Genomic DNA, 26932 nt, shown 5'->3' with positions numbered 1-26932 from the left:
TCTTTGAAAGCAGTGCCTTGGTGTGAGGTCAGTGTGCCGTCTGTGTACAGGAAAGTGTTCTGCTTTGGGAACATGCAGCAGAACTGAAGGACACGCGGAAATGGCAGGATGCAGATTCCCGGAGCTATTCTATTAGAAATTCTGAGAATTAGAGCCTTGGAATCTACAGCTAGACAAGCAGCTGTGATAGAGTTTATATGTGCTGTGGTTTAAGAACTTCGCAGCAATTTGGCCCCTTTATTCCATCATCAATTTCCTCAAAGGGAGCTGGACAGATCCTGAGCATGTTTAGGCATATGAGAAAGGCTAAAGGTGTAGCTGTAGTGCTCCAGCACAAATGGCTGAGAAAATAAGACTGTGGTACCTACATTTTCACTTTGCACACACTGACATCTAGCAAAATGACTGTGGGCTAACAGGAGCTAGAGTTTTCGGTAATACCTGTATAGCATGTGCTTACCAAAAAGCTTCGGCAACTCTCTCTCTAGGTGGTCAACTCTTGGTGCAGTTTTTAGCTACGTGCCCTGACCAATACAGCGCTGGGAGGCTTACCGCCCTCCACTTTGCAGTGGCGTTTAGAAGATCATCCTCATACTTTCAGGATTTCTTGTTTCAGTCCTAGCTCTTTAGCCTTGTGCCAATGCTCTGAGAAGATCTTGCAGATGTACTTTACAGTTTGCAATCCATTATGATCACTGCCTTGAGAAGCAGAAACCATTACTGCTCTCTTCCTTCATTGAGAAGCATGAGCCACACAGCCACTCCAAACACTGCTCAGTAGAAGAGGCATGGCTATTTCCTGGCACAACATATGTCTACTCCAAGCAACTCCCTTTTCTCCTCTCTATCCTCCTCCTCTCTTAATTTTAACAGTTTCACTTAAACCTCTGATAAAAGATAAAAGAAGAAAGGTGGGCTAATTTATTCATTATGGTCCACGATGATGATATAACTCAAAGATTAATGGTAACAGTGGCACCAGATGTTCTAATCAGAGTCAGAGAACAAAGCTAGACCATGAAATGACAGGTACGGAATATACAGTATGTCCATGCAATAATGAAAAGGTTGTTCCTCAGCTGTGACTCCACTAAGCAACATCCTTCCAACAATAGAGGTAGATGCTTGGTCCATTTGGCAGGCACCTCACTCCTTTTACCTCTGGGCACAGGTAAATATTGTACTTGATGAGAGATACCCTATTGGCCTATCAATTAAGCACCAAACCAGAACAGGGAATTGTGCACAGTCCTAAAGATGTTGAATTAGAGAAGACTCATTCTGTTCATCTCCCTGCTAAGAAAACTCTTTCATGGTCACGGTTTGCAACTGTAAACTTAGAAACAGAAAGCAGGTATGTCTGCTGGATTCCTTTCATCTTTTCACTCATCTACTCATTCATTCACCACAAGTGGCTATTGCGTTCTTCTCATAGGTCAATACTAGGGCTCAGAATAAAGATGAATATGGAGTCCTTCTCAGATCTCTGAAGAGCATCAGTCTCATCCTATGGAGCTGTTGTTACTTTGAAGTAATGAGCAAAAGGCTGAATGGTATTACTTAAAAACATGACATACGTGTTGCCATTACTTTTTCTTGTGTGCTTTTTGTTTCATCTCATACACTGCAACTCATATCTAAAACACATGGTCTCTTGAGGAATGATGTCTTTGCTTTAAAAATGCTAGTGAAAAGAGGCCCTTTCAGACATGCAAACTAGAGTACATTTTAAAAACCATTAATTACAACTGTGGGAACACTAACCAGAAATGCAAAGACCTGTGTTCTAGTTCAAGATAGGTTACCCATGAAGCCTTGACTATATCAAGCAGTATCATAATCCTTTCTTACGTCACAGTAGTTTTGCAAGGATGTAATTATTCACCACACACACACACACACACACACACACACACACTTCTAATATTATCTTTTATGGCACTGTAAGCATATGAGGTGGTCTCATTATTTCTTGAGCAAATTAGGTGTCTTTTTATTCATTCTCCCTTTGACTCCCTTTGACATAAAGGATGTTAGGGGAGAAAACTCATGGAAGAAGAGAAAGAAGAAAGGAAAGCAAGCAGGGAAGTCGCAAGCTGAACCGTTGCAGATGGGTAATAGCCCATTTTTGCACAGCTTTCAACCACATATTTATTTCAAATGTCATTGTGATTCCCATGAGTTAGGTTTGTATAGGAAGAACACAATGAATCCTGAGCAAAATTCTGTATTCATAATAAATAGAACCAAATGGTTTGGGCTCCATAATCTTCTCAACTTTACCACAAGTATGGCACTAGTTTCATTGGTCATTGGGTAATAGAATGCTGAGCAAGAGTCTCCAGGGATCTGGCCAGGTTCTTGTTGAGTTAGGCTCCCAGTGTCTCACACCAAAGCTTGTGAGTTGGGGAAAATTGAATGTTTGTGGCCCCTGGGAAATTCTGGACCCTCTTGGAAATATAATCTTTGCAAGTCTATAAAATTTCCAGTAGCAAAGCTGGGAGAATTTAACTGCAGGAAGCAATTTCTGTGCCGATCTAAGAACTGTTTATGGCTCTGATAGCTGTTGTGATCAGTGGAAGACCATCTCCCCACAGAAGAAGACAGTATCGTTCATCTGGCTTTTAACTTGCTTAGAACTAGGAAGCTAAACTGAACAGGGGAAGGCCAATTTCAAGCTCCATTTAAGTTTAGTAAATTAGGATTTTCTTGATCCCATCCAAACATACTCAGTCAGATTTGTTTGTGGACCACTGTGTTTATCCTATGGCTATGTACACCAAAATAATTTCATCACTAGAATTTAATTTCAAATCCAATTAAAATATCAGCAGCATCATACTTCCAGGAACAGAAGATGGAGGAGAAAATGTTAAGGAGTGGAAAGATGACTATGGGTAACACATCCCTTTTGGGATCCCTACATTAGCATTTTAAGGCTCTGGTTAGTCAGAGACTCCAATCTTCCTTCCATGATGTCCATGATCTTAAATAAATGACTTGAAGCTTTAAATATTCTTATCCCAAATCTGATGATGGTGAAGAATTTAAATTTACTCCAAAGTCTTCCATACTAAAGGGTGCTAGACACTCACAGATTTTAACAAGGAGAAGGATCTGTGCCTCGCTTTCAGCACTTGGGGTCTTTGCCCTTTGTCAGGTTTCTATAGAATATGCCCAGCCAGGCCTAGCTCCAAATGACCCTACAATTAGCCACACATCATCATGAAGTCACTAGAGAGCTGTGGTGATGGAGTCTAGAATAAACCTATAGTAATGATGTTTCATTTTTTTCTTATTTCCTTCATTTATTTAAGCCCTTCATTGAAGTGGAGTATTTAACCAAAACACTTTGATCACTGCCATGGTGGTCTGCCCCTTCTTTCTCCAGAGAAATACCCTTCTTCATTGTTTGCAGAATTAGAGTAAGAACAGACTGAGAAGAATGCATCCCACCAGTTTCCCTGGGCTTTGAGCCAGAATTACATGGAGTACCAAGCCCTGCAGGGGCAAGAAGCAATTGATTTTTATTGGTGCCTAGGGGTGAAGGTCACCTCTCTTGGAACAATGGGCATCTACGGTCATAAGTGACTGAGACTTCTGTGGGAGTGTGCAAATGTCAGCAATGAACTTGCAAGTGGAAGAGCAGAGGCTATGTGCCAACAGAACAGAGGCGGCATTAGGCAGTGGGCTTCTCCACCCGAATCTTTTGGTTAAATAATGTCCTAATAAGGCACACAAGGTCAGCATCCACACACACACTATGTGACACAAATCCAGATAAAAGTAGAGAGATCCCAGGGAACTTTCTTCCTCGTGATCCATCATCTCTTTCCCCAGGACAAAGTTGTCTCTTTTCTTTAGAATTAAAATAGGGCACTTCTGTGGGTTAAGTTGAATGGGATTTATTCCTAAGAAAAGCTGCCCCCATCCAGTGAAAAGTATGTTTGCTGATAGAGGGAGAAAATACAAGCATCTAAATTGTAATTGTTGTCATTTTCTGGAAATGTGATCTCTTTTGGGAAAGCACTGGAAAGGAAGATCAGGCACTTGACACTGCCACACTACAGACCCTCTCAACCCATCACAAACGCTTGGCTTTCTTTCACTGCTGTGTTTCAATCCATCATTCTGATTTTCTCCCTTTCCCAATGCTTACCCACAACCCTGACCCAGGATGCCTCTTTGTCATTTAATAGGCTGGCAAAGGCTATATCTTCTAAATCAACTGTAAGCACAAAAATGACCTACCAAAGAATAGAGCAAGATTATCTCAATCTGTAAAAAAAAATTATATAGTCTTATAACAGGGCATGGAGCCCTGTTAATATACTTCAGAATCTCTACAGTCCTCCAGTCAAAAATATTACTTTCATTAAATTACATCTTTCCTATTTTCAATGACCATGTGTTCTAGTTTCATTTCTGTTGCTTCTGACAAAAAGCAATTTAGGGGAGTACAGGGCTTATTTCATCTTCGAGACTGCATATTCCATCACTGAGCGATATTAGGGTAGAAACTAGAAAGAGAAACATGGGGAAAAGTTGATTGTTGGCTTGCTCACAGTGGTTCATACTTAAACAGGTTTTTCATACAGCCTAGGGCCACCTACCCAGGAAGTAGTGCTGTCCCACAGTGATTATTGGTAATAACTTGTTATTTTTAGTAATCACTTGATTATTGACTAATTAGTAAACAAGATAATCCTCCGTAGATACGTTAATGGGCCAACATTACCTAAGTAATTCTTCAGTTGAGGCTTCTCTTCACAGATGAACCTATGCTGTGTCAAGTTGGTACTTAAAGCTAACTAAGAGACCATGTCTCAGCCACCTTCTTCGCTGACCAAGTGAAACCTCTCATGATGACTTCATGGCAATTCTAGCTTAAATCCCCCCTCCAAATTCTTAGGGCCCTTATCATGGCATCCATCATCTTGTACAATGTAATTGCATTCTTGCAAGGAGAAGGTAAACTCCATAAGATCCCTGGGAAGTAAGGATCCACATATCTTACGTTTACATTCATTTAATCTTTCAAAAGTTCTGAAAAGAATTAGGCATAAATATGTGCCACTTTTTTGTTCTTCATACTTTATTTTCAAAGCTCACCAATGGTTCTAACTGATGAGTTACTTAAGGTAAATGGTAAATACATCAAATCTATAAGAAGATGATTTTAAGATCTATTAGTTTAATATAATGTGAGCCTTATCCGTTTCCTCATTTTATATTCCACACAGTATAAAAGCTTGCAAAATTAGAAATAAATTTCATTATTACATTAGACTTATAATTCAAATGCTCATGAAGACATGTTGGGGAGGTCCAATTAGTCATAATGGTTAAATGGTAATGGAAATTAGCATGTTCTAAATCTCAAAATAGACATTGAAATTGCAAATCATTCCAAGCTATCTGTGGTTTTCTGAGAACATCATTTTCTTGCAGCACATGCACTAAAAGTTTTCATCTTCTTTTTCTTTCTCTTTTGACAAATATTTGCATCTCTGTGAAAAATTCTTGGCAGCCCCAGGGACAGTGCTGTGTGTCCACAGCTATTATAATATATAAGTGCTACCCTGGAATTGACTGTATGTTTGTTTTCCTTACCAGTCTGTATGATCTTTAAGATCTAAAATGATGTCATGTGTTTCTCTTTTAGTTCATTTTGTGAGTACAAAATAGATATATTTTAACTATTGATTGACAAATGACAAAGCATACCACTACAGAAAATAAACAAAATAACAAGATTAACATTTTCTAGATGCTTGTTATGTTCAGGTCCACTGCTTGACTTGGCTCTTGCCCCATTTTCTTTATAACGTTGACACAATTATTGCATTTTACTTTAAAGAGTAGAAAAAATATCACAGAAAAGTTCAAAGCAAACCAGTCAATAAATAAAACCTTGTCCAGGAGAATCAACTTAAAACATGGATGGGTTAGCTGGAATGCAAAGCCAGAAAGTCCCCTCATGGTCCACTCTAGTTACCCATTACCCCAAGACTAAAAAAGGCACTGAGTTGATATACATGGCTAACTTCAAATAAAGCACACCTTCACAGTGATGGGCCACACACAGATAATGTATGTTCTGTGCAGAAACATGAGAAGCCACTGGGGAGAAATAGGGCTTATGTTAAGGAAACAGCATTCAAAGGTCAGAAGCTCATAGGGAAAAGCCCCAGTTATATTTGGATCTGCAAATGGTAGGCCACAGAGACCCTAGACCTAGGTCTGCCACAGCCCCATAATTGTGCTCTCCTTCCTCACAAACCAGTTTCAGAATCAGGCACCGACATCATTTACCCGTTTGCAGCCACTCGGGAAGAACAGAGAGATAAGGGTAAATTGTCCTCCCTCTGAAAACCTTCATAAGTTCTTGCTAAATTAGCCCTCCCTCCTCTGCGACATCTCAGGGGACCTTAGCTTCTATTGCTGAGAACATTACTCATCCAGTGCTTCTGCTTCCACCCATTGTCCTCGGCACACTCAGGGCTACTGTGCTACTGTGCTCACTTTTACTGCTACTGTGTTGCTGTGCTCACTTTCACTGCTACTTTATTTTCACTGCTATTGTGTTACTGTGTTCACTTTCAGTTTCACTACTGCTGTGTTGCTGTGCTCACTTTCACTGCTACTGTGTTCACTTTCACTGCCATTGTGTTATTTATTGCCTTCACTTTCATTAGTATTGCATCACCCCAGTTCTTTGCAACTAGCTCTGCCAATTTCCTTCTTGGCTCCCACCAACCGCGCCTTATTGGCCACACCTGTTCTCTGTGAGAGCTGCGTGTAATCAGAGTGTTTTCTTTTTCCCACTCTTTACTTTTCAGACGCATCCACACTGTCCTTTCTCCACCACAGGCATGCTCTGGCAGATACTTCCAATCATGATGATGTGCCGTAGTCTAGTCCCCTTCACAATAAACATAGTTGTTAGTGATCAAATTAGATAACTCTGCTAAGCACTGCATTGTATACTCTCCCCTGAAGGCCTTTTAGCTCTGAATATCTAAGCTTGTTTTATTATCCTGCAAGCTATAGTGCTTTCATTCTGCCAAATTTATTTCAAATCCTTGAAATATTAGGAGACGAGATGCACATTAGTGGTCAGGGGCCAGTCAGTCAGGAAAATGCGTGTCTAGAGGAACAATGAGATAAACTTTCAAAGGAAGACTTCAAGGGAAAGGACAGGTCAACAGCAGCAACAAAAATGTTTCAATAGAAAATCCATTTAGACCCTGAGGTTGCAGGTAGTCACTTAATTTCTCCAGGACAGAGGAAGTGGTTTCATAAAAGATTCCTCCACATTGACTCTCTCTGATTGACAGCATCACAACCATGCTTGGGGCAGCTCTCCTACATTAGAGGGAGGCATCCCCACCCAGGTCAATATGGCAAATTTCCTACAGTGGTAACCTTTCGTTTTTATTCATCATGAGTACAGCCCAGGGTACTTACTAGAAACAAATGTTCCAGAAACAGAATGCCCAACACTGGGTGATGGAAACTCTGGAGAAGCCACAGGGAGTGTACAGGTAGCAAACAGATCAGAACGTTGAAAAGAACTCTAACCATTTTCCACAGTGGAGCATAACTTGCACCAGACCTGAAATAATGCATCTGACCTTCATAAAATGGTAATGGATGGGCTTTCAACAGTAGGGCAGCCAGACTAGAGCAAACAAGGGCTCTAATAAGAACAGATGATAAGGCAAAAATAAATAAAGAAGTAGCAAGATAAAGAAGTAAATAAGAGCTGCTTCACAAAAGAACAAAGGAGATTGCTGTAGACATGGGAAATGGTCAGATTCTGCTGGGTATCTCTACTTTTATGGTGACAATTTGGTCACTTTGTGCCATCTAACTTCCAAGATCTACTCAGAAATATAAATCTTTGCAGTTTCCAGGAAAGTTTACTTCATAAAGTTTACAAAAGACTTATCTAGGTTTCATTATTTTCACTAACATTATTTGTTAAAGTAGTGAAAATACATGTTATTAGTTTTTATAAAGATTATCTAAACTTATCTTGATCATCAGTTGATGTGGGAGGGCTTGGCCCACTATGAGTGGCACATTCCCTGGTCTTGTGGTCCTGGGCTGTACAATATAGTTAGCTAAACACAGTTTTTGAGTGGGTAAGTAAGTAATCTTGCTTCAACATTTCTGCTTGGTGATCCGGCTTAAGTTTATAAAGAGTTACATCCTCAGCTTCCAACCATGATTTCTAGGCCTGACATTCCTCTGTGATAGACTCTAATTGGGAAGCTTAAAAAAGTCTTTTCTTCTCCTTCATTCTTTTGGTTTTGATATTTGGCACTGTGATCAAATGTATTTATTTTTATTAAAAATACTGGGCATTAGTTTTAGAAACATTGTTTTTAATTTTTGAAAACAGTGCTTTTACTAACATTTTATTTATGAAAGTTAATAAAAGTGCTTTATTTTATGCAAAATTGTGGCTGTTGCAGATACACAGAGACAGGGGTATCCAACATCAGGTGTGTGTGTGTGTGTGTATGTACACATGTGTTGTGCTTGTGTACACATTTGTGAATGTTCCTTTCTATCTATGTTCTTCAGAGCCTGGGAGCTCCCTAGGACCACCTTGAAGTTATCGGGATCTTGAAATTCTGGCCCTGCTTCAAAGAGTGCACCCTGCAATTCCAATGCAGCTTGTTTAAAACCTAGAAGTGTGGGAAACTGTTAGAAAATAACTGACAGTTCAAAAAGGAAAAAGAAGCACACAAACACACTTTCTTAGATTTTATCTTTTTAGTGCACAAGAAGAAAGTGTTCAACGAACTGGAACAGTATAAACACTCAGATGTAACCAGGAGGAATCAAAAGAGATGGTCTTTGCCTTCAGCGATAGCAACTCAAGTTAGGTGGAGGCTAGCAAGTCCTTATTCACTAAAATAAAGTCACTTTCATTGAAGTTTTGAAAATACCACTTCCATTCTGCTCTGAGTTCATGCACTACAGCGCTTCTTTATGAATGAAATTCATACCCTTTTCAGAAGATTATAGGAAAACGGGCGAGCTTGTGTACAAAGGGACAGAAAGAGAGTCAGGGCGGAGTGAGCAAGTGATGCGTGCCCACCGAGGGAACTGTCGCAGAGCGCTTTGATGTGTTATACAATGCTCTAGTTCCTCTTGGCCTCTCCAGATCATTTGGACTGAGCACTATGCAAGGTCCTGGCATTTTAAAGATTAATCATGCTCTTCTTAGTTAGAAAAAAATACAATTATCTGTCATGGCCTAGAAATGACTAAAACCTAGGGGGACTTTCTGTTGCTGCTGTTTATCCACTTCAAAGGGAAATTAGTAAGGCTGTCTTCACAGGGCACTGCCTGTTACAGCAGGAGTCCAACATTCAACACAAGTTTAAGGCATGTCGTTAGCCATGGGCTGAGCACCTACTGGTTACACCATCACGTGGGACAGTAGAAGGGTGATCAGCGCTATCTGTGTCATCCAGGACCTCCCGTTCTAAAGGGGGGTTTAGGCATAGCACAGACTCTCTGGGCCAGTATTATCACACACAAAAAAGTGGCATTTAACATTTTTTCCAAGGTCCCACAATCTTTGCTTTTCTTTTGCCTGATACATAAAAGTCTCTAAACTACTTATGAGGAATTCCGTTTTTGTAGCCATTAAATAAATGAGTAGTTATTGGAAATCACCTTCTTTTAAGATCTGGTGCAACAAGAAATTCCTTCAGCAATAAATTTGGAGATTTTACCAATCCTCCCTTTCTCCTGACGCCCAACGCACACACATGGCCTGTAGACCATCTAAACAAAAGATATACATAACTAACAAGACTGGGGCAGGGGGAGAGGCTCGGAGAGTCAATCATCAAACACTAATTTAGAAAGTGCCACATGCAGCTTGGTGATTAAAACCTAAACATCTGGAGAAAATGCAAACACTGTTTAATGCTGGCAGGTACCAAGAGACTAGCGAGGATGATCAATGTGTTCTGGGGACCAAGGGTCCTATTTATAGGGTGAAAGCCCATAGAAGAATCTCTCAGCAGGCCTAATATTAATTAAGATGTGATAACAGAAAAGAGAAATAGTAGGGACACAAAAGTGACACAAGAAATAAAATTCTAACGCTGTCTTGTTTTTTAATTTTTTTTAAAGTCTCTGCGAGGAACACTGTGCAAAGATCACAAGATTGTAGCGACTAAATGAACTGACTTTAGCAAGATAAAATTAGATTTTTTTCCCCTCTTCTTTGCTTCCATTTAGTTTGTAGCTTTAATCCCTGAGGATGCTACACACACTTTTGAAGGGAGGGCAGCCAGAGTTGGTTGGCAATAAAGACAACTATTACTGATAAATAAGGCAAAACACACAGGCCTTTTACTTTTTATGCAGAATGAAAATAAACGTTGGGAGAGAATTTAAAAGTAGAGCAGAGATTGCAAGATTGCTTTGGGGTTGCCTTTTATTCGTGAATATTAGCTCTCCCCATCATCCTCTGAACCACAGCTGTTCCTTTCAGGTATGAGTTAAATCACCCATTCTCCTAGCAGACTGCTTGTGTAACCTAGAAACCTCTGCAGACATAAACTACAGGGGATTTTATCTGAATTGGATGTGAGGAAGTGCTCCCCTGTAGAGATGTGGTGGCAGGCAGTTACCCTGGCTCTCCTCTGGCTCTGGGGCCCACTCAGTCTTGCCCTTTGAGACCACCGCATATAGCAGAGACTAAATGCAAGATTCTTTCTAAAGCACATATGCGTGAGCCACCATCTTACTTAGGGCAGGATTTCTGTGCCTCTTAGACAAGATATCGTAAACTAACATATGCTGTGGTGACAGGGTTTTGTTTGCTTGTTTGTTTTTGTTTTTCGAGACAGGGTTTCTCTGTAGTTTTGGAGCTTGTCCTGGAACTAGCTCTGTAGACCAGGCTGGCCTCAAACTCACAGAGATCCGCCTCCCTCTGCCTCCCAAGTGCTGCGATTAAAGACGTGCGCCACCACTGCCTGGCAATAGTTTTACTATATCAGACATATCTAAGGAAATCTTTTGTCACTTATCTTAAACAACAAAGAAGCAGACCATGTTTGATCGTCAATTTGAAGTGTAAATAGGGTCTGTTTTATTTCTGGTCTCTGATCCCAGTGATGCCCTGAACAAGCTATCTGCAAAGCAAGGGCTTGATGCCCACTGTTTGAGACGCGATGATTAAAGAACTACTCTCATCCTCACAAACAACTAAAAATAGCACGAGAATGTGAAGACAAACAGGTCTCTGAGAACACAGACAGCCATGCAGAATTTGTCTTCTTTATTTCAATTGTTCCTACGGACGCAAAACGCAGAGGGGAAGATCTGGACGTGAGAAGCTCACTCGTCAGGCAGCACACTGGAGAGCTGAAAGACTTAATAACATCTTTTATATGCGTCTCCTTTTCACTGGAGAACTTCATGAATCCTGAGCTGAAGAAAGCTGGAGCGCCTTTGTCCTGCATAATTAACAAACCCAGACGATGGGCTGGCTCCTCCTTGCTTCACATCAACCTTAGATTTTGGGAAAATATGTTCTCATTGTAAGGTGTGGCAGAGGTATTATCTCGTTGGTTCAAATGTCTTCATATCAGTAGGTACATATTTCACAGTGATGAATTTTCTTCAAAGGCAGAAAAACCGTATCTAAATACATTGCTATACCAACTTTATTGATTTTCTTTGAACCACTGCAAGCAACATCCATCATCTTCCAATATGTCTTAAGTCTTCCAGAACCTCAGTGGCCCTGAAGGTTTCATTTACTTTGGGAAGCCTTGGTTTAGGTTTACTCAGGAACGCTGTGAATCAAACATCACTGGACCGACTCCGCATGTGGGAAGCATCAGTCCTGGAGAAGCTGTTCTCTCGTGGCCATGTGATGTGGGAGTGGTTTCTTATTAATAAAGAAACTGCCTTGGCCCATTTTATTGGATAGAAAATTAGGTAGGCGGTGTATACAGAAGAGAATTCTGGGAGAAAGAAGGTTAGAGGAGGAGAGGCCATGATTCTCCCGCTCCAGACAGTCGCAGGTTAAGATCCTCCCTGGTAAGCCAGCTCGCGGGCTACACAGAATATTAGAAATGGGTTAGAACAATATGTAAGAGCTAGCCAATAAGAAGCTGGAACTAGCCGGGCCAGGCAGTGTTTGAAAGAATACAGTTTCCGTGTAATTATTTCGGGCATAAGCTAGCCAAGCGGCCGGGGTGTTGGGGACGCAGCCCCTCCGCTCCTATTTCAACAGCCATGAAGAGTCAGTTCCTCTTTTCTAGAAATAGGCTTTTCCAAGCATCAATTCAGAACATCTAGGTGTCCCTGGCCAGGTGTTCAGTGTGAAGTGAATGGTCAGTACAGGTCAACCATGCACCCCGTTGGTATAAATTCACTTTGCAGACTGGATTTCATAGTAGCACTTTGTGCCCCCCCCCCTTAGCCTTTCTTTCTTTTTTACAGTTTTAATGTATCTTTAATGATTCAAGAAAGAAATCATTTAAAAAATCATATGTAAAACTGAGATGAATATCAGGAGACATCACAATGAACTGAACTTTTCCTTTTTTTATTAAAAAAATACCAATCCAAATTTCCATTCCCTCCACACACCGTCCTACCCCACCCCCTCCAGTCCTAAAAGAAGGCAAGGCACATTGCCCTGTGTGAGGTCCAAAGCCATCCCCACTACATCTAGGCTGAGCAAGGTATACATCCCAAAGAGAATAGGATCCCCAAAAGCCAGTATATTCCCCAGAAAAATCCCAGTGCCACTGCGAGTGGCCCCTCAGTCTGCCCCAGCCATACAACTGTCAACCACATTCAGAGGGAGTAGCTTGGCTCTAACTGAGGGGACCTAAGAGGTGAATGAACAGCCATATGGCCAGATGTCCCACTCTCTAGGACCTCCCCAGCAGGACAAAACCCCGATCCCCTTCCCCAACTCTCTAGGCTTTAATAGCCAGCCAGCAGGGAGTTTCCTGTGGCTAGGATTATCCCCCAACCCATCCAACCCCCATCCAAACTACTAGCTACACCCAGTCCCAAACCCACCTATTCGTCTTCAATATCAGTGGAACTCTGAAACACAGTTTGCTCCAATACTGAGGGGACCTAAGAGGTGAGTGAAGAGCCACATGGTGGGAAGCCCCACTCTCTAGGACCTCCCCAGCCGGAAGAAACCTAGGGCCCCTTCCCAAACTCCCTTGGCTTTTCTAGACAGGCAGCAGGGAGTTTCCTGCTGCTAGGCTTTCCCCCAAAACCATCCAGCCCCCCAAAACCATCCAAACAACAAGCTACACCTGGCCCCCTTTAGCTTCTCTTGTCTCCAGTAGCTCATCTGGGTCTGAGGGCCACACTGAATCTGGCTCCTAAAAACAGCCTTGGTTTGGCGATTGTTATCATGCATGCAGCATCGGCAGAAATTTCTGCGATCAATATTTGGCAACGCAATCTTAAAAATCATGCACATTTCAAATACCATCAATAAAGCTGAAACTATCACTGGGAAGGATCTGTTCAAAGGGCTCTTTCAGCTGTAAATTCACATCTTTCCTATAACATGTTACAGATATAAAGGATTTGCCCAAATCAACTGCCAGGGAGAAATATATTTAAGGCAGGGACAGTGATTGTTCACTTATCTTAGTTCAAGGTGTTTTCAACTAAACATCACAGTGGCTTTTTCTACTATGGCATGGGATCTTGGGATTTGGGGTGCGGGCTTTTTCTCTTTTGTTTACTTGTTGCACTGGTGACATCATGCTAGGGTGGAGGTCAGAGGACAGCTGTCTTCCCCTTCAGGACCTGTGTTCCAGGTGTCAGGTTTGACAGCCAGCACCACTACCCACCGAGCTGTCACACTGCCCTTATCTCTCACTTCAAACTTCATTGCCTAGCATACAGTTTATAGATTGTTAAATTAAATTTATTAAAAAGGTGAATCCGAACTAAAATCAATAAAGAGATAAGAATCAATTTAAAGCCAGAAAACAACTAAATCTAATTATAAAACTGAAGGCTAGAAATTCAGCTCCATATCCCAAGGCTGCATACAGCAGATCAAAATTGTTTAGATGAAATTATTGATGATGGCCCAGCAGCTAGTCAATAAGCAATAAGCTGAGGGGATAGCTCTCATACTGAACTATGCTGTCCAATTCTGTGATCCAAAATGCAGCTATGAAAATATAAATTAATTACAATTAAACAGAGTTTAACATTCAATCAGCTCCTCTGTTATTTTAGTCACATTTAAAATACTCACCAGCCACAGGTTGCTGGTGTTTAACATACTAGGCAGCATAGAAGAATTTTCTGATTATCACAGAATGTTCTCCTGGACATTCTTAATTACTGGGGATAATCACTACTATTACTCCCTATAATTTTATGAAGCAGGAGGAACAGGATGGTAAGAAAGGGAAATGAAGTGCAAACAATGATTAAGTCTGTACTGCTTTGTGCTGAGCACTCGAAATATATAATTTTATACATTCCTTACATCTGTAGTCATGAGGCAAGTCCTATCATTATCCCCACTTTAAGTCCAAGGCCACTCTGCTTCGGTAGATGAAGTCAGTCACCATATTTATTTGTTCAGTGCTGAGCTCTGACGAGTCTCCACTCGAGTCCCCGAAATGCAGAGTCTGAGCCCATCTGTGAAGCTGCAGTTACTCCAGAGCTTGACATGATCATGGCCAGAGGGAACAGTAACTTTACAGTAGTGTTCCTAATACCGCACACATGTCGGAAGTATGTGAGGTGCCTCATGAGATACCTGAGCCCTGATCCAGAGCAACAGGAATGGAAGCAGGACGGCACCTTTGGGATGCAGCTGGTTCTTTTGATATTATACTCAAGTTGAGGATGGCAGACCAGAAGGCAGGAAATGCTGAACATGCTATCGGCAACCCTGAGACAAAAGCCTGGATAACAGTGTTGCCAGGGTAATGAAACTAGTTTAGGAAACAATGATTGGCAACATTCTGCTGGTTCTTGGTGGCTAATATCTGTTCTCCCAAGGCCAGGATGTTTTGAGTTCACATGACAGAATTTAGGATGTGATAATACAAACTTGTAAAATGAATATGTAATTATAACATTTTTCTGCCTTTGAGACATTTGCCATTTACAGTGAAAGATTTTCTTCCTAGAACAATGCTTTCTGAAGTGATCACTCCACTTAGCAGGGGGAAACAGAGAGGACTAAGATAGTAGGACATTTGCAATTGCCAAGGAGGAGGCATAGGCTGTATAGCTGATTGTCTATGTAACTCTAAGATAAAAGCAAGGTATTGGTTTTCCCTGTTCTCAGGTTTATCGTCTTAAATAGGGATGATGACTCTGAAGGCATTCTTCAGCTAAGATCTGTGAAGAGATTAAAGTCACCACTCCAACAAATTTCGCTCTCTGCAGCATGCTGTATTGTGACATTGGTGTGCAACCTGAACAAGCCTGAGAAATGAAACTTCCAGAATTTGACTTCCCCACAACTTTAGCTAATCTACACATTCCATGCCAAGAGACAACAAGAGTGTGTGTTGAAAGCTCATCTTTCATTTGCCTCATTAAGAATTTTTCAAGGCGAGGCTTGCGAGCCAAGAATGTCTGCAGGACAGAAACCCTTGACACTGCCTTTCTTTAATGGCGACAATAGGGCTGGCCCCACCCTTCAATTTCACAGCTGCTGCTCAGGCACATTGCCACCGTATCAGCCAACAACTTACCTTTACATCTCTTATCCTAGATTTCCTTTAATGGAATTTTAGGTAGCAAGAGTGGTTAGCCAAAGCAAGACAGAAGCCATATCATAATCAGTAGTAAGCTATATATCCATGTCTTACCTTACGCTTGTTTGTCGGACATACATAGAGATAGCTCAGAATTGTCTTCAAGCCCACTTTATCATTCAGCTTTTCATAGGTTGTCCCATAATCAGTTGACCTGTAATTCAAAAGATGCTTTAAGATCGCAGCAGTATCCGTCACTTGGCTGCTTGTCAGTGTAATGCATGTTTTACATAGTAGAATGGCTCTCAGGAGGCTTCTAAATGATTCATGCAGTATATAATGATGCTTAATTATGTACACAGTTGCATCATGTGAGTGGTTAACATTTGCATTTAAATTGAATTGGTAAAAATTAAAACGCCATCCCTCGACTGCTCCTTAAAGAACGCACTTTGCATAATGGATGAGATTAATTCAAAAAGATTAAGAGATGAGGACGCCCTTTGAATTGGCCATAAAAATAAAAGCATTTTTAGTTAAATATGACATTTCTATACTTTTGCTTTCTCTCTCACACAGTGTAAAATCAGGGTGTCCTGATTTGTATAAAACCCATGTTTTCATTCATGGTCAAAGAATATTTGGGTTGCTAGTTCTGTCCAAGGTCATTTGGTCTTACTCTCTGTGCATTATTTAAGAGCAAGGAAAATGTCTTCAGAACGAGTAAAATTTCACAACTTTCTTGATGCCCTTTTCTAGTCCTAGGCTACATGACTTAGAAGGCATCAACTCTGGGCCCTGAGGTTCTTGTAAAGTCCTGTCAGTATTTAACCATTTATCAACAAGCTATTAATTCAGAGAAAATAAAACAGACTAAATCATCTTTTTAAGGAAGACCTACTTTGTAGCCTACAGTTTTAATTCCATGGAATCATCATATATGGTACAGTACAGGAGGAGCTATGAGAGTTCAAATAAAGTAATCAATAACAGCTAAATGATCCATGCAAACAGAAGAGCTGATAAATGGGCTATTGAAAAATTTAATCCAGGTTCTTTCCCTCTGCTCTTGGTTGTTTTAATTTTACCTCAGTTTTAAAAAAAATCATTATTGAAGAATATAGCTCTATAATTCCTTCTCAGCCTCTTTTTCTCACAAAGGAAGCTTACAGTGAAATCCATTGTATCATCTATATTTGTGTAGTTAATAAAATGGAGCAGACTCTGTACTCAGTTGCAGGATGTAATACAAGGCTTTCACAAGCCTTCCAACTCACCCAAATAACAACAAAATAATGGGTACAATGTGGTGTGCACAATGATCAAAATATATATTAATAATACTCAGAGAGAAAAGTTGGGTTAATTTGAATCATTTTAATTCATTTTCGATGTTGATGACACACAAACATCTCTGAGACATAGTAAGTGAAAGTGAAGAACGACAGATTAAGTGCCTCATTCTCTTATGTTCAGAGCCAACTCTGGGCAGTAGGGAGATGCTCAATCAGGAAAGTGCCAATCACTTAACTCCAGCACCCATACAAAGTCAGGTCCTGGGTTACAGGCAGATCCCAGGAGATCCTGTCTATCCAGCATAGATGGAATTAGTTCCACATTCACTTATAGACCCTGCCTCAAAATATAAAGGAGAGGCAGACAGAGAAAAACACCTACTATTAACTTCTGGCTTCTACACACTCACACATGCATACACACATGGACACGCATGCATAGACCACACAAACCCACACAAAAACAACAAGATGGAAAGCAATTGAGAAGACACTAGGTGCTGCTCGCTGGCCTTCACGTGAACACACATATATGTGTACACTCACCACACACAAAGAGTGTACTCCAGACAAGATCCATAAACCTGTCGAAAGGTGTTACTAGAATAAGAGGTTTTTTGACTTGGTATGCAGGATAGTCCATCGCAAAATGTTACACAAATGATAAGTACCAAAAATCCAGGACTTTGTTTTTTTTGTTGTTGTTGTTTATATTTTTTTTAGTTGTTGAAAAAAAATTCTGCCTCCTCCCCGTTTCCTATTTCCCTCCCCCTCCTCCCACACACGGCCCCCTCCCCCCACTTCCCTCCTCCTCTCCCCACTCCTCTCCCCTTTCCCCCAGTCCATTCCCCCTCCCTCTCGAGACCAGCAGTCCAGATTCCCTGCTCTGCAGGAAGTCCAAGGTCCTCCCACTTCTATCCAGGTCCAGGAAGGTAGGGTTTAGAGAGCACACCACAGCATGGAGGAATGAGCATTGAACAAAACTACTTGAAAAATTTTGGACACTTTCAAAGGAGACGATTTAGAAAGGGGAAGTAGGCAAAATCTCAGGGACTAGAAATGAGCCTGCACAAACAAAGTACATAACTGGTTTACTCAGGACCAGTGTCCAGACCTCCACAGGCAGACAGAAATCCTCTTGACAACAAAGAATGCCACAATAGGCTTCAGAATTCATAGAAAGAAAGAAAGAAAGAAAGAAAGAAAGAAAGAAAGAAAGAAAGAAAGAAAGAAAGAAAGAAAGAAAAAAGAAAAAAAAGAGAAAAATGTCTTGTTATATTTCTCTCATACCAACGATTTTTCTCCTCAAGTTCCCACTCTATTATAGGACATGTGCTGTTATTTTCAAAGAATTATTTAAGATTTCTTTCCTCACCCAGACCATGATCAATATTTAGATTTTCAATTATTTCCCTAGTCATCTTCAACTGGCATTTCTCCACTATGACATCCTTGTCGCCTAGATTTTGTTAGCTTGTTTCAACTCTGTATGTGTGTCTGTCTGTGTGCATGCACACACAAGTGCATATGAGTGTTTTCACGTTTAAATATTATCCTAACATGAGATGTAATGGAGTGAGTAGCTCAGATTTATGTTGGCAAAATTCAGGTAAAAATATATATGTTGTTATTTATTCTCAGGGCACTACTTCATGTTCAAGAACAAAGAATAGAATCTTTCTGGGAGCTGGTGAGAAAGATGAAATGTGTAAATGCTAGTACATTAGTAAGTCTCACCTATTGACAATTGAAAATATAAAACTTCTCTGATGATGTAAAAGAGACTCAAATATTCTAACCCTAACCCTAAAATACTGGAATAGGAGCTTAGAGAGGTGGTAGTGTACAATGGGTGGAACAAAGAGGTTTTTTTTTTATAAAAAAATAATAATTTCTGAACCAAAACATTCTACAACAGCATATATAAAGTTCCTCTGGCAAAGCACATGCAGGTGCTTATGTTTGTGTGCTCAAGTGTATGCATACGTGTGTTCCTCTATGTGCGAGTGTGTGCATTTGCCTGGGTATGTGCATGTATGCTGTGCATTTTTGCATGTGCATATTTATGCCTGGTGTTTGTATGTACATGTGTTTTCATGTGTGTGCATGTATATAAGTGTGGGAATATTTATATGTTTCTAACTGGTACCTTAACATGGCAAGGTGTAATGAAATGAGCAGCAGATATTTACATTAGCAACATTGTTCAAGATTTATACTGCTTTATTGGGCACGTTTTTCGTTATTAGATCTCTTCTCCATGAGCCTGGATCTTCTAAGGTATCTGGTATTATTCTTTTGTGATTTCTATCAACTTGTTTACCAAAATCTCAAAAACAGATCCAACATTTACCAATTTTCCATTCCCAGAAGTTCAGATGGTCTGAATATTATGGATCTTATAACAATGAACTGATCTAAAAAAATAAATGGTAATACATTTTCACATTCAAATGTATAGAGTGTTATCATGTGTTTTGGAAATATAATGAAAGTGGTGGCCTCATAGATGGAGCTACCATTACAGAAGTGAAAGTACTAAGCACTTGCAATCCAACTGGCATGTTGTCACCGCTACTGTCTCAATTGTTGTTCCTCCAGCTTTACCACCATGGTGTCTCAGCTAGACACACCCTGGTTTTCCTCACAAATGAAGAAAGATTTAGGGTGGACACAGCTAAGGTCCTCAAAAACTTTGTTCAAGCACCAAGATCATGGCAGGTGACGTTGGATCAATGACTCTGCAGAGCACTTTAAACACAAGCAGAGAGATAGTGACTGCCTGGTTCTGTGTCCCAGAAGAAGATCCCTGGTGCTCATAAGATTCACAATACTGTCTTCTTGATAGAGACATGGAAGCAGGCGTTCCCTAAAAGGATGGACTTGGTATGAACAGGAGAGGCAGATAGGCTCAGTAGCAAATTGATGGCGAGCCAATGTAGCAGTTGTTAAATTTGTGAAAGGGTGTGTCTGAAATGGGAAAATGGGACAGTGTTCAGAGTCAAAACGTTGGGAAATGCTTGAGTAAGCAAAATTTAATGTTCCTTTACATTAAAAATTTTTACAAATTTTATTGGTCTTCTATACACTAACCCCTTAGCCTGTCTAGTACATGTAGCCTTTTCTAAACCTACTTAACTACAGAACACTTTCTTAGGTGATATAAAACGTAATTAGTGTTCTAAGCACTGCACTTTGGAAAACACAATATTATTGACAAAGAAGGAAAACAATGACTGTAAACTTGGTTTTTTAATGAAAGGAAAAGAGTAACCAAATTTAAACAAACAACATTTGAAAACAGAAATTTGAAAGTGTGATAACTACAAAGTAAATGTAAATATAGAGAGGTGATTTGATTTAAACAAACAAAAGGAGAAGATTTTAATTTTGTATAATACATAGACATATCTAAGATAGAATATTTGTGGGCCTTGGATTCCCAGGTTGTATCACTTCCAAATACAAAGCAAGCGTTTTCATCAGTAGGACTGTTACAGATTGATCTGTCTATTCATTAAAAAGAGCATAAAACAAATGAACAAACATAACTTCCAATAACCACTACCAAAGCAGCTGAGAGCCTAAAAATTAATTTTTTTGGAGAAATGGGACATTTGATGAAAGGAAATCTCGCCTAATTTTACCTTTGATCTTTAATCCCTCTGACACATATTAATAGTGACTATTAGAACAATACTAAATACACAGAACCAGATGAGTTGGTGTGAAGAGAAAAAAACCACCTGAAGCATCCTACCTATGTCACAGGAAGCATTGATGCCTTTAAGATTGTAAGATTTTCTATTACTTGGCGAAAGGAACCGAATGGGATATGACAAGCATCAACAGTTAGAAGGAGCAGTAGGGAGTGACTGGGTCTTCACTATTACCACTGGACATTCCAAATGAGATAACAAAAAAGCTCAGAACCACTCATAACCTAAATTAATTCCTAAAATACTTAGTAAAAATGGTAAGCACATATAAGCATCCTCTAAATGGTAGCTTTCTTTATTCATTTATATAAGGGATTTTCCTTGATTGCTTTCTATATTCATTGGACATCATTTACTAACACTCATAGTGAGTACCCTCAAGGGTAATCTTAATCACTGCAAAATATTTTGATTTAGTTTGATGACAAGACATTCATGAAGCTATTATTGTGTCTTTAAATAAGTGAGAGGGGAGAGGGAGGCTGAGAGGGAAGAGGAGTGGGAGAGGAAGAGGGAGGGTGAGAGAGAAGAGAGAGAAGAGAGAGAGAGAGAGAGAGAAAGAGAGAGAGAGAGAGATAGATCTAGGAGTTGGAGGTGAGAGTAAGAAATGTATATAAAATTTTCAAAGGATAAATATTAATAAAATTATATCTTAAATTTCACAGTAAAAACCACTATAATATACAACTAATATACTGTGATAAAACGCTTTAAAAATGAGACAAACAATAAATTCTTTACAAATATTTAAAACAAAAGTACAGAATGTGCTGGTCAATTTTCAGGCTGATATTTTCTCTTCCATTTCTTGAAAGGCAAAGGCACAAGGGCCTCTCTGCTGCTCTTTGTAAGGAGGTACTAGAGTGAGTGAAGGTCACATTCACAAGAGTGTAAGCATCCTCCTCACCTCACCACTCTCAACTGGACCGTGAGTGTTCACAAATCCTTCAGTTCAGTTCTGTTTGCCAAAATTCAGCATTGTTTTTTCCTGTGGAAATCTCTGCTTGTGTGTTTGTATGTTAGCAAACTGTAATTCCCCAGGCCTATCTGTCTGACCTGACAGTATTTGATGTGAACCCTAACTTCCAGAAAGTTATCTAAAGAATGAATTTTTCTGATTCTTCTCATTTGTTATTAAGAAGGTTGACAGCTTCTGACCTTTTGGATTTAAAATAAAGACCCCCCCCCATACAGAGAGAGAGAAAGAGAGAGAGAGAGAGAGAGAGAGAGAGAGAGAGAGAGAGAGAGAGAGAGAGAGAGAGAGAGAGAGACGTACTTGCCTTGTGATAACTAAGCTATTGTAGGGTGATCAATGTACTTTTGTTCACTTGGTCTCCAGGACAGAGTGGACATATGTCAGATGCCTCTCTCATGTGAGAGATGGATGAGGAAGCGAAGCTTGGTGGACAAACTCTGAACCTACAATAAGCTGAGCGGTTCTGTAAACAAACTTAAGAAATATCCAAATAACCCTATGTTCTCTACAGCAAAACCCATGAAGAAAGAAGTTACATGAAGTAATACCACCAAGGTCACAAAACAATGACTCGAGCTACCAAATGATGCTGAGGGAAAGGAAGCATCCGGACATTACTCAACATCAATAAGATGTCCTGAGAGCGGAACAGTGTTCACCTCTAAATCATGCAGCTGTGACATGTGTATTTTGTTTCTTTCCTAAAATCATTAAGAACAGCCACTTTCATTGCTCCTTGTGCATTTGGTGACTTAAAAATAGCTTGCAAAGCCAAAGGCTCATTGGCTGCCTGGCAGACTCTGCTTTTTAATAACTTAGGATGCATGAGGTTAAAGCAGTGAGAATAATTTAGGGTTCTGAAAATGTTTGCAAGTGAGTCAACATTTAAATAACTTCATTATCATTCATTGACAGACTTTTTTAACCTGTCACTGCAACTGATATTTCTATTACCGTGTTATAACAATCCCCTGCCCATTTTAAAGACAGTCACTAGATTCCATTAGCCTACCCACTGTCAAAAAATACCTCCAAATCCATTTTTCACAATACCTCAAGAATATAATAGGCAACCTACATCAAATAATGACGTGGAGTTGAAGGGACTTGTCTCCTGCTTTCTAAGGATTCTTCCCTGAAATACAGTTGCTGTCAGCCTAAACGTGTAATTTAAATATTCTGCTCAGTCATTATGGTACATTCGGAAGGGAACAAATTCCTCCTGTTTCTTGGACTCATGAAACTTCTTAACTTGCAGACTTAGTTCAGGGGGTTAAAAACTGAGTTTGAGGGAAGTTACATAATTCCAATATGAAGACAGTTCTGTTAAATTACATTTTATAGAATTTGTAGCAGCTTATAAAAAGGTGTTTGTTTTTCTAAATGAAAGGGAGCGGTACTTATATGCTAATGTCTTTAAACCTTCTCATCTATCTGGGTTTCCTATGCCCTATCCTCCTATGTGTATCCTATGTATATAGGTTTAAAAAAATCAAAGGAATTTGAGTGGAGGTCTCCAGTTCAGCATTAAAGGAACAAGAGGAGGCAGAAGCATTGTCCTTTTTGTAGGATTTATTTTTTTTTTAGTTTTGTGTGTGTGTGTGTGTGTGTGTGTATGATCATGGAGTCCAGATGAGGGTACTGGATCCCTTGGAGCTTCAGTTATAGGCAATTTGACCCTCCCAGAGTGGGTTCTGTGAACTGAATCTGGTCCTCTGAAAAAACTGTATGAACTCTTAACCACTGAGCCATCCCTATCCTGGCCCTCTAGAGACCTAAACAAAGGACTCTCAACAGAGGAATCTAAAATAGCTGAAACACACTTACGGAAATGTTCAACATCCTTAATCATCAGAGAAATGTAAATAAAAACAATTCTGAGATGCCACCTTACACCTGTAAGAATGGCCAAGATCAAAAACACTGATGACAACTTATACTGGAGAGGTTGTGGGGGAAAGGGAACACTCCTGCATTGCTGGTGGGAATGCAAGCTGGTACAGCCTTTTTGGATGTCAGTGTGGCGATTTCTCAGAAAATTAGAAAACAACCTTTCTCAAGACCCAGTAATACCACTTTTGGTTATATATGCAAAGGATGCTCAATCTTGCCACAAGGATATGTGTTCAACTATGTTCATAGCAGCTTTTTTGTCATAGCCAGAACCAGGAAATAATCTAAATGCCCCTCAACCTAAGAATGGATAAGGAAAATGTGGTACATTTATACAATGGAGTTCTCCAACAATTACATCCTGAATTTTGCAGGAAAGTGGATGGAGCTAGAAAACATTATTTTGAGTGAGGTAACCCAAACACAGAAAGACAATTAATTATTACATGTACTCATACATAGGTGGTTTTTAAACATAAAACAAAGAAATCAGCCTAAAATTCACAATCCCAGAGAACTTAGACAACAATGAGGACACTAAGAGAGACTTACATAGATCTAATCTACATGGAAAGTAGAAAGTAGAAAAAGACAAAATCTCCTGAGTAAATTGGGAGCATGGGGACCTTGGGCGAGGGTTGAAGGGGGAAGGGGAGAGACAGGAAGGGGAGCAGAGAAAAATGTAGAGCTCAACAAAAATCAATTTAAAAAAGAAAGAAAAGGAAAAAAAAAGAAATAGTATTGTTAGGTAGGTCAATGTTCATTACATCTATCATTCATATATGCTCACAAAACAAACAGACAAAATTGTATACTCTGTTGTTTCCTGCCTGTGCCCTCTTATCTAGATCTATGTGCACACCCTGGGCCAGGCAGGTGTTATTGCTGCTTACATAGAATTGTTTTTATTAGTCCGGGTAAAGTGACTACTGACTCCTTTTCATAGATATGGCCACTCTTGTAGTTCCATATCTTAGGGGATGTAATGCCCACTACTAAGCAGAGAAGTCAGTCATTTTCAGAGGCAGAGGACCTTCGCTCCTTCTCACCTTTGGAGTTCCCACTTCATAGACATTTTCCCTGGGATGCCTTTCCTGGTCCTGCCAATTAACCAGTGGTCTTTGCTCTTCTGGGACAGTTCCGGCTCTTCTGCAGTGTGCTGTCACTGCCTGTGGTTCTCTGAATTAGTAGACTCCCTTCTTCAACTGCAGGGCTGTGTTTACCCTTTCATCCTTCTTTATATCTTGATTCATTTATATACTGCAAAGCTGAGATTACATGTACCTTCCCTCATTGAATACTTTCACACCCCTCTGCTGTGTAGAATGACACTCTCTGTTGTTCCCCAATAACTCACCTGATCTCCTTATTCATTTTTCTAGTCTACTGAATATACCAGTCTACCAGTTTGACCTCTCTACCCTCTATTAGAAAGCATGGTGCATTTAAAGTTACTTTTATCCATCTCTCTATTCATTGCAAGTACTTCTTAAGAACTAACAAATATTCAAACAATGCTGCTAACCTGGACTGAACAAACTACCCTCAAAAGTCTTTTATCACTAGGAAATCTAATTTGAGAGATTTTACATTGATTTTTGCATTTGGAGGTATAGAACAAGAGAGAAAGAATCTCCTGGAGATGTTGATGAATTTCTGTCAGGTAAGTATAATTATGTGCTATAAACACTGCAGAAATTAGTGACACACTTAGAAGTAATATATGCAATATATTTTGAATATATTACATATTACATTACCTTAAAATATAGCTATGGGGGCTGGGGAGATAGTTCTGTCAGTAAAGCTTTTAGGAAAGATGATCTGAGTTGAATCTTCATAATCCACGTAAAAATGCAGGGTATTTTGGTGTGTGCTTACAGTTTCAGAGATGAAGATGTGGGACAGGCAGATACTGGCTCACTGACTAGCCATCCGCAAATAATTTGGCAGATTTCAGAGAACTGAGAGATCCTGTCTCCAAACAGAAGATAGGCAATATCTCTCGAGGAAAGGCACCCGAAGTTGACCTCTGCTCTCCACATCCACCTACATGTACATGTGCAGATACCTGCAAGAACATGCATATATGGCTACAGGAAATACATGCACCCATTAGCTCCACTGGTAAAATAAATTTGGGAGTGGATGGGTATATTTATTTGTTTAGTTTTATAAGATAGCCTATCATATGGCACATATCTAATATCCATGTATTTCTCATCCATCTGGAAAGACAAATCATCATATTGAGGTGAGATCTTCACAAACTACATAATCTTCTATACATAACTACTATTGTAAATAGATTATGAATAATAATTGTGAATATATATTGAGTTCCTAACACTAAATTCTAAACTTCAGATTTATAAGCTTGACACTTATATATTACTATAAACATCCTATGACTGAAGTAGTGATGAGATCCATATTTTGCAATTAGAGGCTAAAATTACATGGTAAAGAACCTGCATAATTAATGAGGATAGTCTGGATTCATGGCTGATGTTTTCTCATGTGGTGAGTAGTGGACGAATAAAAATAGAAGTCTAGCCAAGCACTGTGTAGGGTTATGCTCACTGAAACATCTATCATGGAGTCCAGTCTCTGTTCATCTAATAGTTTACTTCTTTTAGTGATTCCTCAACTCCATCACACACTTTTAGAATCAATAAAAATGTAGTGTCTACATGATATGCTAAGTCCAACATTCTAGTTTTACAGAACTAGTTAAGATTTAAATGAGATTAAGCCAAGCATTTATTACAGAACTGAAACATGAAGAGAGCTCAGCTTTTCCTATTTTTAATGCCAAAATACTTTTTAGGATCACAGATTATCAAATATGCAAAAGTATACTCAACTCATCATGGCAAAACATTTTGTGAAGTCTAAATATTTTAGAATCTATTGAAGTGGTACAAATGTCAAAAAAGGCAACCTTCACATAAACACAAAAAGCAGCAGATCTGGACACATAAAAATGTTTTGCCTGCTTCTATCACAGACTCATATCAAACTGAAAATTATATATATATATATATATATATATATATGAAAAGGCAAAAAGCAATCTTTCCATTAATGAAAATACCGCAAATCAAATGCATATAATATTGAAAGAATGAATTCCAGCGTGTGTAATGACATAAAAATATTCTGAATCCCAGTTATTCTTTAATCAATGATCATTGTCTTTGCCCATTTGCAAAGGTAAATCTATCTAAAGCACATATGGATGAATTGGGGGAGTGTTCATCCTCCTTAACTTGATATCATATTGACCAG

At 39.6% G+C, this 26932-nt stretch overlaps 1 protein-coding gene across 5 annotated transcripts in view; it reads right to left on the bottom strand.

Moving 5' to 3' along the window:
• Sorcs1 (sortilin related VPS10 domain containing receptor 1) overlaps window positions 1–26932 on the bottom strand; it is a 486223-nt gene that overhangs the window by 204172 nt on the left and 255119 nt on the right. For all 5 annotated transcript variants that reach the window (XM_050145543.1, XM_050145559.1, XM_050145567.1 and 2 more), the window contains exon 3: window positions 15873–15972. In XM_050145543.1, coding sequence (XP_050001500.1) covers window positions 15873–15972 — 100 coding nt within the window. The remainder of the gene's footprint in view (window positions 1–15872; window positions 15973–26932) is intronic.

Source organism: Alexandromys fortis, unplaced genomic scaffold, assembly GCF_014885135.2.
Source record: "Alexandromys fortis isolate MF-2015 unplaced genomic scaffold, M_Fortis_MF-2015_v1.1 scaffold_16, whole genome shotgun sequence".
Taxonomy (NCBI): domain Eukaryota; kingdom Metazoa; phylum Chordata; class Mammalia; order Rodentia; family Cricetidae; genus Alexandromys; species Alexandromys fortis.
Note: the sequence above shows the minus strand (reverse complement) of the source record. Positions and strands in the feature narration are given on the sequence as shown.